This window comes from Triplophysa rosa, linkage group LG1, assembly GCF_024868665.1.
Source record: "Triplophysa rosa linkage group LG1, Trosa_1v2, whole genome shotgun sequence".
NCBI lineage: Eukaryota > Metazoa > Chordata > Actinopteri > Cypriniformes > Nemacheilidae > Triplophysa > Triplophysa rosa.
This window is the reverse complement of record NC_079890.1, coordinates 2,283,691-2,296,165: the sequence shown is the minus strand read 5'-3', so window position 1 is coordinate 2,296,165 and position 12,475 is coordinate 2,283,691. Positions and strand designations below refer to the sequence as shown.

The 12,475-nt window shown below is 37.6% G+C and overlaps 1 protein-coding gene across 2 annotated transcripts; it reads right to left on the bottom strand.

The window, feature by feature from the left end:
- Positions 1 to 723: 723 nt before the first annotated feature.
- Positions 724 to 12,226, bottom strand: anpepla (alanyl (membrane) aminopeptidase-like a). 2 transcript variants are annotated; one of them, XM_057335945.1, is made up of 19 exons: positions 11,634 to 12,226; positions 9,901 to 10,043; positions 9,396 to 9,535; positions 7,328 to 7,454; positions 6,496 to 6,650; positions 6,293 to 6,406; positions 5,811 to 5,954; positions 5,376 to 5,441; positions 5,220 to 5,285; positions 4,919 to 5,094; positions 4,626 to 4,833; positions 4,194 to 4,249; positions 3,950 to 4,097; positions 3,726 to 3,817; positions 3,536 to 3,646; positions 3,027 to 3,194; positions 2,793 to 2,933; positions 2,634 to 2,715; positions 724 to 1,676 (listed from the first exon to the last, which is right to left on the bottom strand). In XM_057335945.1, exons 1-19 carry the CDS (start codon positions 12,224 to 12,226, stop codon positions 1,524 to 1,526), a joined length of 2,883 nt encoding a protein of 960 aa, XP_057191928.1. In that variant the 3' UTR covers positions 724 to 1,523. The 2 variants fall into 2 exon arrangements, with proteins under 2 accessions (XP_057191928.1, XP_057191939.1); XM_057335956.1 differs by lacking the exon at positions 2,634 to 2,715 and having other exon boundaries at positions 1,572 to 1,676.
- Between the last annotated feature and the right edge of the window lie 249 nt (positions 12,227 to 12,475).

The following is a 12,475-nucleotide window of genomic DNA, read 5'->3' as shown; positions in this document are numbered from 1 at the left end:
CATTTCTCAAAACATCTTCTAAGAAAGAGTCATATAGAGGTTTTGACAACATGGGGGTGATTAAATGATGTCAGAATGCTTATTTTGAAGCATAAGAACACGAGAACAGACTCTTGTGTAGCCCTAAAATAGACACAACTTCATATGAAGTCTATGAACATTTCGAAAAATATGCTTTTGCATCCTTCTGGTTGAGAAACTTGAAAAAGGCGGTCACAGTCCATCCTCATTGCCAACAACACCTAAAAATCTGTTTTAGGATGTTTAAAAAAATAAGGAACTTCACTCACGTTCAACATTTCACTACTAAGGCTATTAACCTGAAAGAATATTTTTTTAATAAACCAAAAAAATCACTGCTGTGACTTTGTTCAGATGATGGTACCGGTCCAGCTGTCAGTCACAGCTGTTGTGTGTGTCCATGACTGTATACGTCAGGAGAGTCGTGAAGAGGAAGTTGACAGCTCTGCAGCTGCTGGTGTAGAGCCCATATTAACTGATCCTTTCCTCCCATCTGTGCTGTCTTGTCTACTTCCTCTATTGAGCCCCTAATGACAGGAATGAACCACTGTCGCAACTCAAGTGACCATATACAGATTCAAGATTGGCAGTATGTTTGGTTATACATTTGCTTTGTCAGTGGTTTTGGATTAGACACAGTATGCTTTTGTGAAAAAAACAATGCTACTATTATATTTGAATGATTTTATTTAATAACCCAATGCGTGAAACTACAAATCATCTTAGAATATGAATTTATACTGTGAATATTCATGCTATTTGAAATATATAATTCTAAGCTTTTTATCGTATTTCTAAAAAATAAAATACATTACATCAGTTAACAATAAACAATACTTCTAGCGCATTAATTTCAATGTTTACTAATACATATTTAAATTCAGCGCCCTGGAATACTTGATTCTGATTGGTCGATGGTGACTTTCTATCACATTTCAATAATTTCGCGATAACAGCCGGCTGCTTGTACATTATCCCGCTTATTACACGGCTACTTGCCACATGAGAAAAAAATAGACATGAAATGTGAATTTGAAATATTTTATTAGCTCATTTTTACTTCGGAGGAAAAGTCGTTTACTTTCGGTTTTAAGTTAAGAAACGACGTTCGAATGTCACGAACAGGCAATTTGGTTTAATCATTTGTAAATATAAGCTGTTTATATTTAATTTGTCAAAAAAAAACTGTCAAAATAATGCTGCATCCGGGTTACTGTGTGTTATTAGTTTTGAGAGGTTGTTATCTGGGAATAACGGACCTGCAAATGTCGCGACTGGCCAATCAGAATCAAGCATTCCAACGAACCGTGTAATATTTCAATTTAAAATATATTTGTTTAACATTTTAAATCGGTTTGAAATATTTTGTTGGTTGTATTTTGTTCAAACGATTGTGTAACTGAAACAGGAAATTCTTCTCGACCAGGGTTATCGTCCGAAGAGGTTTATATAAAAAAATGCTCCTTGTTAGTTTATAGTAGATATTCACAATGAAAACGCTTTCAGGCTGAATGTTTAATCATCCAGTCCATCACTTGTTTTTTGTTTTCAGACACCCATTTAATGTTGGCTTTTGTGGTCTCAATGGCCTGGTCCATCGCTTGCGTGCCAGAGCCGAAACCCTTCGCTGCATAGTCCTCTTTAAACCGCTCTAACTGTAATTGTCAAAGAGAAAAATGAAGAGAGAGATGAAATATGAAAATCATTTCTAGATTTGCAACAGCAAATGTCTGAACATCACATCAAAATATATACAAAGTCGGCACACCAAAGCTCCGAAAACATCAAGTTTTAATCGACTTTCACAAAACGTGCGACGTCTTGAGCACACATGCTCTTCATCAGACGATGAAGAGTTAAAATGGAGCACAAATTTTAAGTTGATGTGCGTGCTTTTGCAGTGTTTTGCTACTAAACATCACAAAAAAAATTTGGCCACGTATCCACCGGGGTGTTTTTGTCCTGCTACCAACGTAAGCGTCACGATTTTAACAAAATGCTAAGCGCTGCCTTTTTTTGCCCACGCTTAGCGCCGATGCGTGCCAAAAGTTGGGAAAAACGCTTAGCACTTTTTACTCAGCTGTCCAATCACAGTGCAGGAGGAGCAGGACAAATACCCCACCAATCAGCACATTGGAATGTACAGCCGCATGTCTGTACACAACGACTGAAAAATAATGCTGAGTTAAAAGTTATGTCTTCGAGGATTTATTTCTGTACCAGATGTCTCCGGTCTTCCAAAATAGTCAAATTAGTTGGTTAAATGAACTAAAATGACGAAATTAAGAACGTATAATGCTTTACTTGCAGACGTACCGTATCATAACAACCAAAGCGCTTCGGCTAAAAAATTCTGTCTGGTGGACACAGCGCATTAAAGCTGCGATCCGTGACTTTTGCCTGCCTTTACAAACGTATTCTTATGTGACTAAGAAGTGAAATGACGTCAATCACATTTCCCACGAAATCGTACCTGACGGCTAAACTTATAAAGTTAATTATCAATTATTATAAGCCTACTGTAGTAAAGTCATGACGTTAAAGTTAAAAAGTTATGGCGTGCAGCTTTAACTATTATAACAGTGAATTGTTCGGATAAAATTCGTCCAAACCTGTTGAAGTTCAAATTGAGTAGAAAACCTCTCTGCGATACCCTGGATCAGACTTTCAAACAAGAACGATCCACCACCAAAACTACAGAGATCATGCAAAGGGTTTTATACAGTATGTTAAGTAAAACACTGCTCACAAAAAAAAGCATAATTACTTACTTTTTAAATACATATTCCCAGTTGCCTCTAAAAAACTCCCAAACTAAAGGTTGTCCTATTACATTGCCTGCAACATAGGAAATGACGAAACTAGCATCTTGCTTCTTGATCGCGCTTGAATTAAGCGTGTATTCCAGGAACCTTTATAAAACAGAAAGAATAGAATTTCATCAGTTTATAAACGAAATCAGCCGTATTAAATTATAGTTAATTATAAGTGTATATAGGCATCACCTGTTCAACAGCCAGGGCTCTGTAGTGCACGACAGAGCAAATAAAAGCTTCATTGCCTCTGCTGCAATGCTAGCGTTCTTAAACATTTTCCAGCCAAAATCCCATTCCTCGACTCCCCCTGAGGCGATTGCATTACAGTACACTGTCATCTTCAGATCTGGGTGAATTCTGCAACAACAACGATAAAATGGACGAGATCTTAACACCACAGATCTTCCAACTGACCTCGAACAGAACTATAAGGAGCGGAACTGAATTTGGAGTTTAATTAAAGAGATAAAACATCTTTCATTGTTTACACGCCCTCGTGTCATTCCAAACCAATATGACTGGCATTGCGATAGATATTTTGAAGAACGATGGTAACCAAACAACACTGACCCCCATTGACTTCCCATTGAGACATTTCTCAACACATCTTCTTTTGTGTTCCTCGTAAGATTCATACAGTCATAAACTTAACCACAGTGGCTTGAATTGAATTCAGTTTGATGAAACGTTTGGCATACGGGTTACTGTCAGGGTTGTCCATCCACCATCTGTACCACGCTCTAGTGAGCTCTGAGCATCCATCCACCCCTGTTTTGCAGGCCAGTGAGATCGCATTCACTTGATTGTATCTACACCCAGAAGTTACAAATAATTGTCAATAAATCATCAAACATTTCATTAATAAGAGAAAAATAATCCTTTATTTACCGGTCCATGTGTCCTGAGGGCATCTGAGTCCAGTTTGATGTGATAACTCTGAAGTGATCGAAAAGAGGTTGAACTTTCCCTCGCAGGTACATCTAAAACGTTTCAAAGAAATTGTTCGATTTTAAAATATGTAAGCGTCAGACACATCTGGGACACATTGTTAAGTTTCAAAGTGTGTTTATTTACTGTTAATGCAGATTGTGTTTGATTTGAGATTACAGTACCTTTAGTGGTCCAAAGACTTCTGATTGCTCAAACATGAGGAAGAAATAACGTACATTTTTTATGGCGGATTCCCACGGTATGTATTCCCTCTCCTCTGAGAGATACATAGTCATGCTCAAGGCAAGAGTTGTGTGGATAATGTTTGCCCTTACGGAGTATAAGACAATTCTGTATCATTAAAGCAAAATAATCCATATATTCCCTTCTGCAGTGTGGTGTAATGCAACAGAGAGCTTAGTTTACCTCGCCAAATTAAATGCATCATCGATAATTTGACCCCTGTTTAGAACTGGAATAGCCTATACGAAGATAATATATTGCATTAATATAACTGAAAACATTTGATATATTGCAAAAGTCATTTGATAAACTAAAAAACAAATTCGTTGTTATAAACCGCTAAACCGATGGTCTGATTTTACTTAAAGTTGTAATACGTAACTTTTGAATGAAAAATAAAAGAATCAGTACATGAGCAAGTACATAAAAAGAATGTATCATTTTTAGCCGTGGAATATGATTAAATGTCACTTTGATGTCATTTAACTTGCATAAAGAAAGTAACCTGCAATTTTATGTTTCAAACAGAGATGGCGACATAGAGTCACGGATTGCAGTTTTAAGTGCAATATTTTGAAAATAGTGAATGGTTTGTTGTTCAGTTGACATACTCACTTTATGATCTAAACTCAGTTGTGCGAGGAGACGCTCCCAGTTCTGCGGATCGTAGTTTACTCTGAAATATCCCGTGACATTCACATTGGCCAATACCCACTCCGAATTTGTTCTCATGGGCTCGTGTGTTGCTGTTTTTGAAAGTAACCAGTGCTGTCCCATGTTAACTCCTTTCTTCATCCACGTAATGGGCACAAACCATTCGTAACTGCGACATTGCAAAAAACATACTGTATATTTGTGATGGCGCAAACAGGACTGTTTTTACAACGCTAACTTGCGTGTAAACATACTTGTATTGAGAAGGACTGTCCACTTCGGCTTCAGAGTCTATTAGGAAGTGCTGTTGAGAGATACCTCCCGTGTGGGTGTTAACAGTCACTACGGGGTAACCCATCTGAAGAATCCAGCGATTCATTATTTCATTTATCGACGCTGGGAGATGCACGTTTGAGTCTGCGTCCACCACCTAAAATAGATCAAACTATGCTTTATAATAGACACACAACAACCGTAAACCAAAGCAAAACTGTTATTTACTGTACAATAAAATAAAGAACAAATTTACGGTATTGTATTGTTATCGCAACTTACTTCCTGCAATTTTTGCCAAAGGTCTGTATACACCGAGGTGTCGTATGCATACTGCTGCAAATAGTTCTGTGGGAAAAATGTTTGGGTGTTAATATGTCAAAAACAAACTCATGAATTCATAGTAAAATCTCAAACTTAAAAACCCATCAGACGTACAGAAAGTCCTTTAGCAAAGACGGGCTCTGACAGAAACTCGGACAACATTCTCAGTACCATAGCTCCCTGGAACAACAAAGAGTTATCGTAAACGGGAAAATATCGCATTTGTGATACGGCACATCTTAAAGGAGTAGTATACCCGAAAATTAAAATTAAAATGCAGTCGTGTTATCATCTTATATGATACTAAAGTGGTCAAGCTATGAATGTTGCACACGTCGTCGTTGTCAAGATCTTTTTGAGTAGCGTATAACAAGATATCATGACCCCATTTTACTATGAAGTGATTAGTTTGGATCCAGCCAATAAAGTCACATGCATCTAGTATAAGACAATTATGCTAAAAAAGTGTCATTTTTGGGTGAACTAGTCCTTTATCAGCGTCACTTTATGTTATGTTGATGAACACGATGAATGTAATAACTGTAAAACCTTGCTATAGGTGATTGTATCAAACAGTTCATTGATCTGATCAGGTGTGGCGATTTCGTCCTCTCGTGATGACAGCGGGTGGGAGGAAACCAGAGCATCGACTTCAAAAACCGCCTGAAGCTCATGCAACACCATCAGGTCTTTCTGCAGGACAGCAAGAGTTGCTGGTTAGCGCATTTACAAGCGTTTTTTGTGTAATTTTGCGCAAGTTTTGCACTCAGTTTTTAAAAGTACATTTTACTTAAAAAACATGTGTAACGTTTTTGTCAATTTTACTTATTTTTTCTTGTGTCAAGTTTTTGCACACAGTTTTTTTTAGGTAAAATGTACTTTAAAAAAACTGTGTGCAAAATTTAAACTTAAGTAAATCTTACTAGTTTACAGTGTGTCCAAGCCCCCATGATCACATCATTCTAAGGGCTTAGTTAGGACCATTTCAAAATAGCTGTGTGTTGTATTTACTGACGCTTTACAGGCCTTACAATATTCCAGGTAGGCTCGGCATAATCAGCTCCAAGATATGAAACGTATGTTGCAAATCCTTCATTGAGCCACAGGTTGTTCCACCATCTCATAGTCACGAGGTTTCCAAACCACTGTGAACGATTACAAGTCATTGGTACTCGCTTCAACTTGTGAGAGAAATGACACGTGAGAGGAACTAACACAATACAACGCCACGTACCATGTGTGCAAGCTCATGTGAGATGACAACTGCCACCCACTGTTTGTTGGCACTGGAGGACACTTTGGGATTGTAGAGGAGGGATGTTTCTCTGTAAGTGACGAGACCCCAGTTTTCCATGGCACCAGCACTGAAATCAGGCAGTGCGATTTGGTCTGCGGAGTGAAAAGGATTCCATTTGTACTCTCTCATTCGTAAGTTTTCTTACAATGTGCTGTCACCACTGTGACTTTAGGTTACGGGGTGATACTTCAGTCTTGCTTTTTTCATATTATTTTACATATTTGTATGATTCACATTGTACAAGCACATAAGCAAAGAAAAATATAGTCCCTTTATGTTAACTGCCAATATATGAAATCATTTACTATATTATTTAAAGCATACATCATATTACACTGTTAATATATAACATTAGTAACATTATTATTTCATCGCTGTCCGTCCGAAACCTCGGATATCCAAATTCGCTGTTTTTCAGAAAATTGAATACTTGTTCAATGATTAAATATTGTGTTGTCAAAATTAACAAGCACTTTTCAATAATGTATATTGGCTAGATTTTTGCAAAACCCAGTGACAGGTGACTAATAATAATGATTTATGACAAAAAAGAAAAATCAAAGAATAAGGAGGTACGAGGTTTCAGAAGGACAGAAGCAATAAATGAACAAATGTAAAGCACGTGGTCATGTTTACGTTACTAAATACGTTTAATTCTACTTAATCAAGATGTTACTTCCTGGTTTGAGGTGGGAAATATCCTAAATCCGAGGTGTCTGACATGCTACATGAAACAATATTTGCATAAGGCTGAATAAAACTCTCTCACCTGATTTTGATAAGGGGTATGTGGTGTTGTAATACTTTTCAAAGAACTTTAAAATTGGGAATGTCAGTTTCAGGGCGTAATCTCCCTGTCCGGTTTCAATGGCTTCTCTCCGTGCCCAGATTCTGATCTAGAAAAACACACAGCTTTAATCAAATTTATGAACATTTTTAAAGGGATAGTTCGCCCAAAAAATTCTAAAATTTTGTCATCATTTACTAACCCTCAGGTTGTTCCAAACCTATGTACACTGACCAAAATGATAAACGCAACACTTTTGTTTTTGCCCTCATTTTTCATGAGCTGAACTCAAAGATCTAAGACTTTTTCTATGTACACAAAAGGCCTATTTCTCTCAAATATTGTTCACAAATCTGTCTAAATCTTTGTCAGTGAGCACTTCTCCTTTGCCGAGATAATCCATCCACCTCACAGGTGTGGCATATCAAGATGCTGATTAGACTGTGCCTTAGGCTGGCCACAATAAAAGGCCACTCTAAAATGTGCAGTTTTATCACACAGCACAATTGGTTTGCTGATGTCAACGTTGTGGATCGAGTGGCCCATGGTGGCGGTGGGGTTATGGTATGGGCAGGCGTATGTTATGGACAATGAACACAGGAGCATTTTATTGATGGCATTTTGAATGCACAGAGATACCGTGATGAGATCCTGTGGCCCATTGTTGTGCCATTCATCCACGACCATCACCTCATGTTGCAGCATGATAATGCACGGCCCCATGTTGCAAGGATCTGTACACAATTCCTGGAAGCTGAAAACATCCCAGTTCTTGCATGGCCAGCATACTCACCGGACATGTCACCCATTGAGCATGTTTGGGATGCTCTGGATCGGCGTATACGACATCGTGTTCCAGTTCCTGCCAATATCCAGCAACTTCGCACAGCCATTGAAGAGGAGTGGACCAACATTCCACAGGCCACAATCAACAACCTGATCAACTCTATGCGAAGGAGATGTGTTGCACTGTGTGAGGCAAATGGTGGTCACACCAGATACTGACTGGTTTTCGGACCACCCCGGATCCCCCCAATACAGTAAAACTGCACATTTTAGAGTGGCCTTTTATTGTGGCCAGCCTAAGGCACACCTGTGCAATAATCATGCTGTCTAATCAGCATCTTGATATGCCTCACCTTTGAGGTGGATGGATTATCTGGGCAAAGGAGAAGTGCAGATTTAGACAGATTTGTGAACAATATTTGAGAGAAATAGGCCTTTTGTGTACATAGAAAAAGTCTCATGAAAACATTGAAAAGTTCAGCTCATGAAAAATGGGGGCAAAAACAAAAGTGTTGCTTTTATAATTTTGGTCAGTGTATATTTCTTTGTTCTGCACACAAAGGAAGATATTTGGAGGAATGTCAGTAACCAAACAGATCTCATCCCCCATTGACTCAAAGTATTTATTTTCCCCATGGCAGTAAAGGGGGGATGAGATCTGTTCAGTTACTGACATTCTTCCAAACATCTTCTTTTGTGTTCAGCAGAACAAAGATATTTACTCTCCTGAGGGCGAGTAAATGATGACAGAATTTTCGTTTTTGGGTGAACTATCCCTTCAAGTTGTTACCTTTAAAAGACACAGGGCGGGTTGGGGTTAGTTGCCTCAAAAGCTATACATTTTATTTATACATAGTTTTCTCTAACAGTGCTCTTGTTGGTTTTAACCCTGTCTTTACAGTTTACATTTACATTCATTCACTAAGCAGACGCATCTCTCCAATGTGACTTGATAAAAAGAGAGTGCATTTAACATTTTGTAAATGACAAAATGGTTTTGAATTCTATGACCTAAACTAAAATATTTCTATAATTATAGCTATTGGGTAAGAAGAAAACGGCTACATTGTTGTCACAAAAGGTGTGTGAAATTAAATATTTCCCTGGGAAATAAGTGTGAAAGCTTCAGTATTTTAATAAAGAAATTTACTTTCAAAAACGAATTCACAGAGTAAAAAGTCAGACAACTAGACCCTTTCACCCCTCCATAACAGATGAAAAATAGGGGTTTAAAGGAATAACTAAGAGAATCATGGCTGCTTACCAAAATATCCGCCTCTGGTGATGATTGTATGTTTGTAAATTCGCTGACGACAAAAGCCAACAGATATGTCGACATTTTTGCTGTTGGCTCAAATCTGGTTCGTAAAACTTCTTGATTATTTATGGTGATGCTTTCTGTGCCTGAAAACGGAAAATTGAAGAGAAAATGAATAATGTGTCTAAAAAATTCTATGTATGCCTTCATGAGCAACAACAACCAAGCAAAACTGCTAAACATAATGAAGAAAAAAGTTACACTTAAACATTAAAAGTATTTTAATACCTTACTACTGTATGCCTCAACAATCTAACAATTTAAGGGATCTAATCCCTTGATAGTATAATTATTCATTTATAATAAGTGATCAAAATATCATATACTTTATAACCTGTGTAAACATGTGGAGATATTTCTATTACTTTGGTGTGCTAAGAAAAAATGAAATGACAATATTGCATTTCGCTGCATTTTGCAGGGTGACTGTTGTGAAGGCAAGAGCACTAACCCAGCTCTATGCCGTTAGACAGGGCGACGGTTTCAGGAGGGTGAAGGAGAGTTACATGGAAGACAGCCTTCATTGCTGGCTCATCAAAGCAGGGGAAAGCTTTCCTGGCATCTGTGGGCTGCATTTGTGTTGTCGCAAGAACTCTACCGACATTAAACATTTTTTTCCTTTTAGTAAAAATGAGTGAATCATTGCAGTCTAGTGAATCATTGCGAGAGAAAAGAGTGGGTAATTTCAATAAATAAAATAACATAACTTGTTATTCATTCATGCGCCCAATGTCACGTGAACCGGAAGTGGAAGCCATCTTTACTTCAGTGTTCCGACGTACTTTTGAGGCAAACGAATATCATATAAGAAGAAAATAATTGAGTTTTTCACTGCTAACTGACTGAATGAATGTAGACTCACAGTGGAGAGAAGAATATGTTGATTAAACTCACAATTTTGGTTTCTTTTGCACACATCAGTGTTGGGTAAGTTACTCTGAAAAAGTAATTAATTACTAGTTACTAATTACATATTCAATAGTGTAATTAGATTACTGTACAAATTACTCTCTCCAAAAAGTATTTAGTTACTTATTACTAATTACTTTCTATATCCTACATCAACCTTGATGAGTTAAGTGATTGAAGGACAGGAAACGGCTTATTTTATTCATTCAAATAAATAATATTAAACTAAATAAAGTACTCTTGTGAACTGACCAAAGTATTACAAATGTGAGAATTATACATTAATGCACAGATTTTAAAGTTAGACTTTGAATTTTGATGTCAATTCCACTATTGCACACACATATATTACACAAAGTATTTAGTTTAATTACATCAGAAGTAATTGTAATTAAATTACAGAAAAAATAAGAGTAATCCCTTACTTTACCTTTTCAAGAGAAAAGTAATTAAATTACAGTAACTAATTACTTAGTAACTAGTTACACCCAACACTGGCACACATAAAGTACTCTCGTCGCTTCATAAAAATTCAATTGAGCCACAATGATCACGATGTCTTTAGTACTTTTCTGGATCTTGACAGAAACGTTTACCATGATGTCTATGAGGAGGCCTGGAAACCTCTCGGATGTTATTCAAAATATCTTTATTTGTGTTCCGAATACGCTGGGAGGTCTTAAAACATGTAGAACGTCATGTGGGTGAGTAAAAAATGATGGTTGCACTTTATTTTACAGTCCTGTTTCCAATGTACATACTGTGTACTTATTACAGTAAATTACAGTAAAACTAGGTACTAACCCTGAACCTACCCCTAAACCTAAACTTATACCATGTAGTTACCTTATACTATCCAGTACTTTCTTAGGTAAGTAAACTGTAAGTACACTATAGGTACACGTACTGTAAAATAAAGTGCAACCAAAATGACTTGAATTTTGATCTGTGGAAGCCTAAATGACATCATAAGTGCATTTGAAGATTTTAAATAGATTTTGGCGACACATGAATGTTAATTTTAATAAACCGCATGCAATATTATGCAAAAATGTAATTGAATTAAAATTTAAAAAAGAATTTAGCGCTTTAGCGCTTCGCGAATTGTGTGTCAATGTTTGTGGCTCTTATATTTCCTCACTGGAGTTATTAGTCAACTGCCCTCTACACTTTGAAGCCAATTACATTAAAATGATTAATCTTTATCATTTTAAAATTACTATAAGTTAATCTCACTCAGATGCTTGTTCTTGCAAACTAATGACATCATCTTACTTTTTGACACCATTTTCAACAAACTCGCTTCTGTAAAATCCTTCCAGGTCATCCGACAGCTCTCCTCGGAATTCTGTGTGGAGCCAGTAGGATTTCCCAACCTTCAGTTTATCTTTCAGATGAATGACCATCAACTGGGTTTGCGTCTGAAGCCAGGTTTCCAGGATAACTGGAGCGGACGTCCCTCCCAAACCAGTCAGCATTGCGTGGTGTGTCTGCGGGGTCAATGTGTAGTTCAGTTCACTGGAATGAATCAGGATCAGGTCTGTCTCCTTGAGGCAGGTGAATGCCACTCCAGAGGTCCCAGTGAAGAAATACATGCCTCGCTCGTCCATCTCCAACCGAGGCCACAGGGTCACATTGTAGAACTGCGGAGACAGCGAATCAGGCAGTCTGTACTTGTCCCACGGTTTGTTCGATGGTGGCGACTTGCTGGAGGGCACTGCTGTCGACACCACCGTGGAGTTTTCCTTATTTTTGTGCTTCTCTTGAGAGTAGATCACCGACAAAGCAAGAATAGAAACCACAGCGCTGATTCCTAACACAAGAAAGACCAACCCTAGCCTCTTACTGATGTAAAATCCTTTCCCCATGACTCCAGAGTGAGAATGATGTCTCTGAAGATGTTAGGCTACAGGAAGAACAATATAGAAGTTAGCGAGTGACCGTCTGTCAGATCAAGTCTCCTCGAACAGTCATAAAGCGTGCGATTAAATAGTGTTGAGTTTGATGAATCATGCTGTGGTTGTAACACCGCCACTTCTGTGGAAAAAGGAGTTTCCCAAGCTCTAAATGTCATCACGGTTTCATCTCGTTCACTAAACAATGTAAAATATGGCTTC

Excerpts from the sequence above, each read along its gene's own strand:
- anpepla (XM_057335945.1), bottom strand. The coding sequence starts at position 12,226 with ATGGGGAAAGGATTTTACATCAGTAAGAGGCTAGGGTTGGTCTTTCTT. Across the intron at positions 4,834-4,918 it reads GACAGTCCTTCTCAATACAA|TTACGAATGGTTTGTGCCCA; the intron begins GTATGTTTACAC and ends GCAATGTCGCAG. Across the intron at positions 2,934-3,026 it reads GAGCCCTGGCTGTTGAACAG|GTTCCTGGAATACACGCTTA; the intron begins GTGATGCCTATA and ends TGTTTTATAAAG.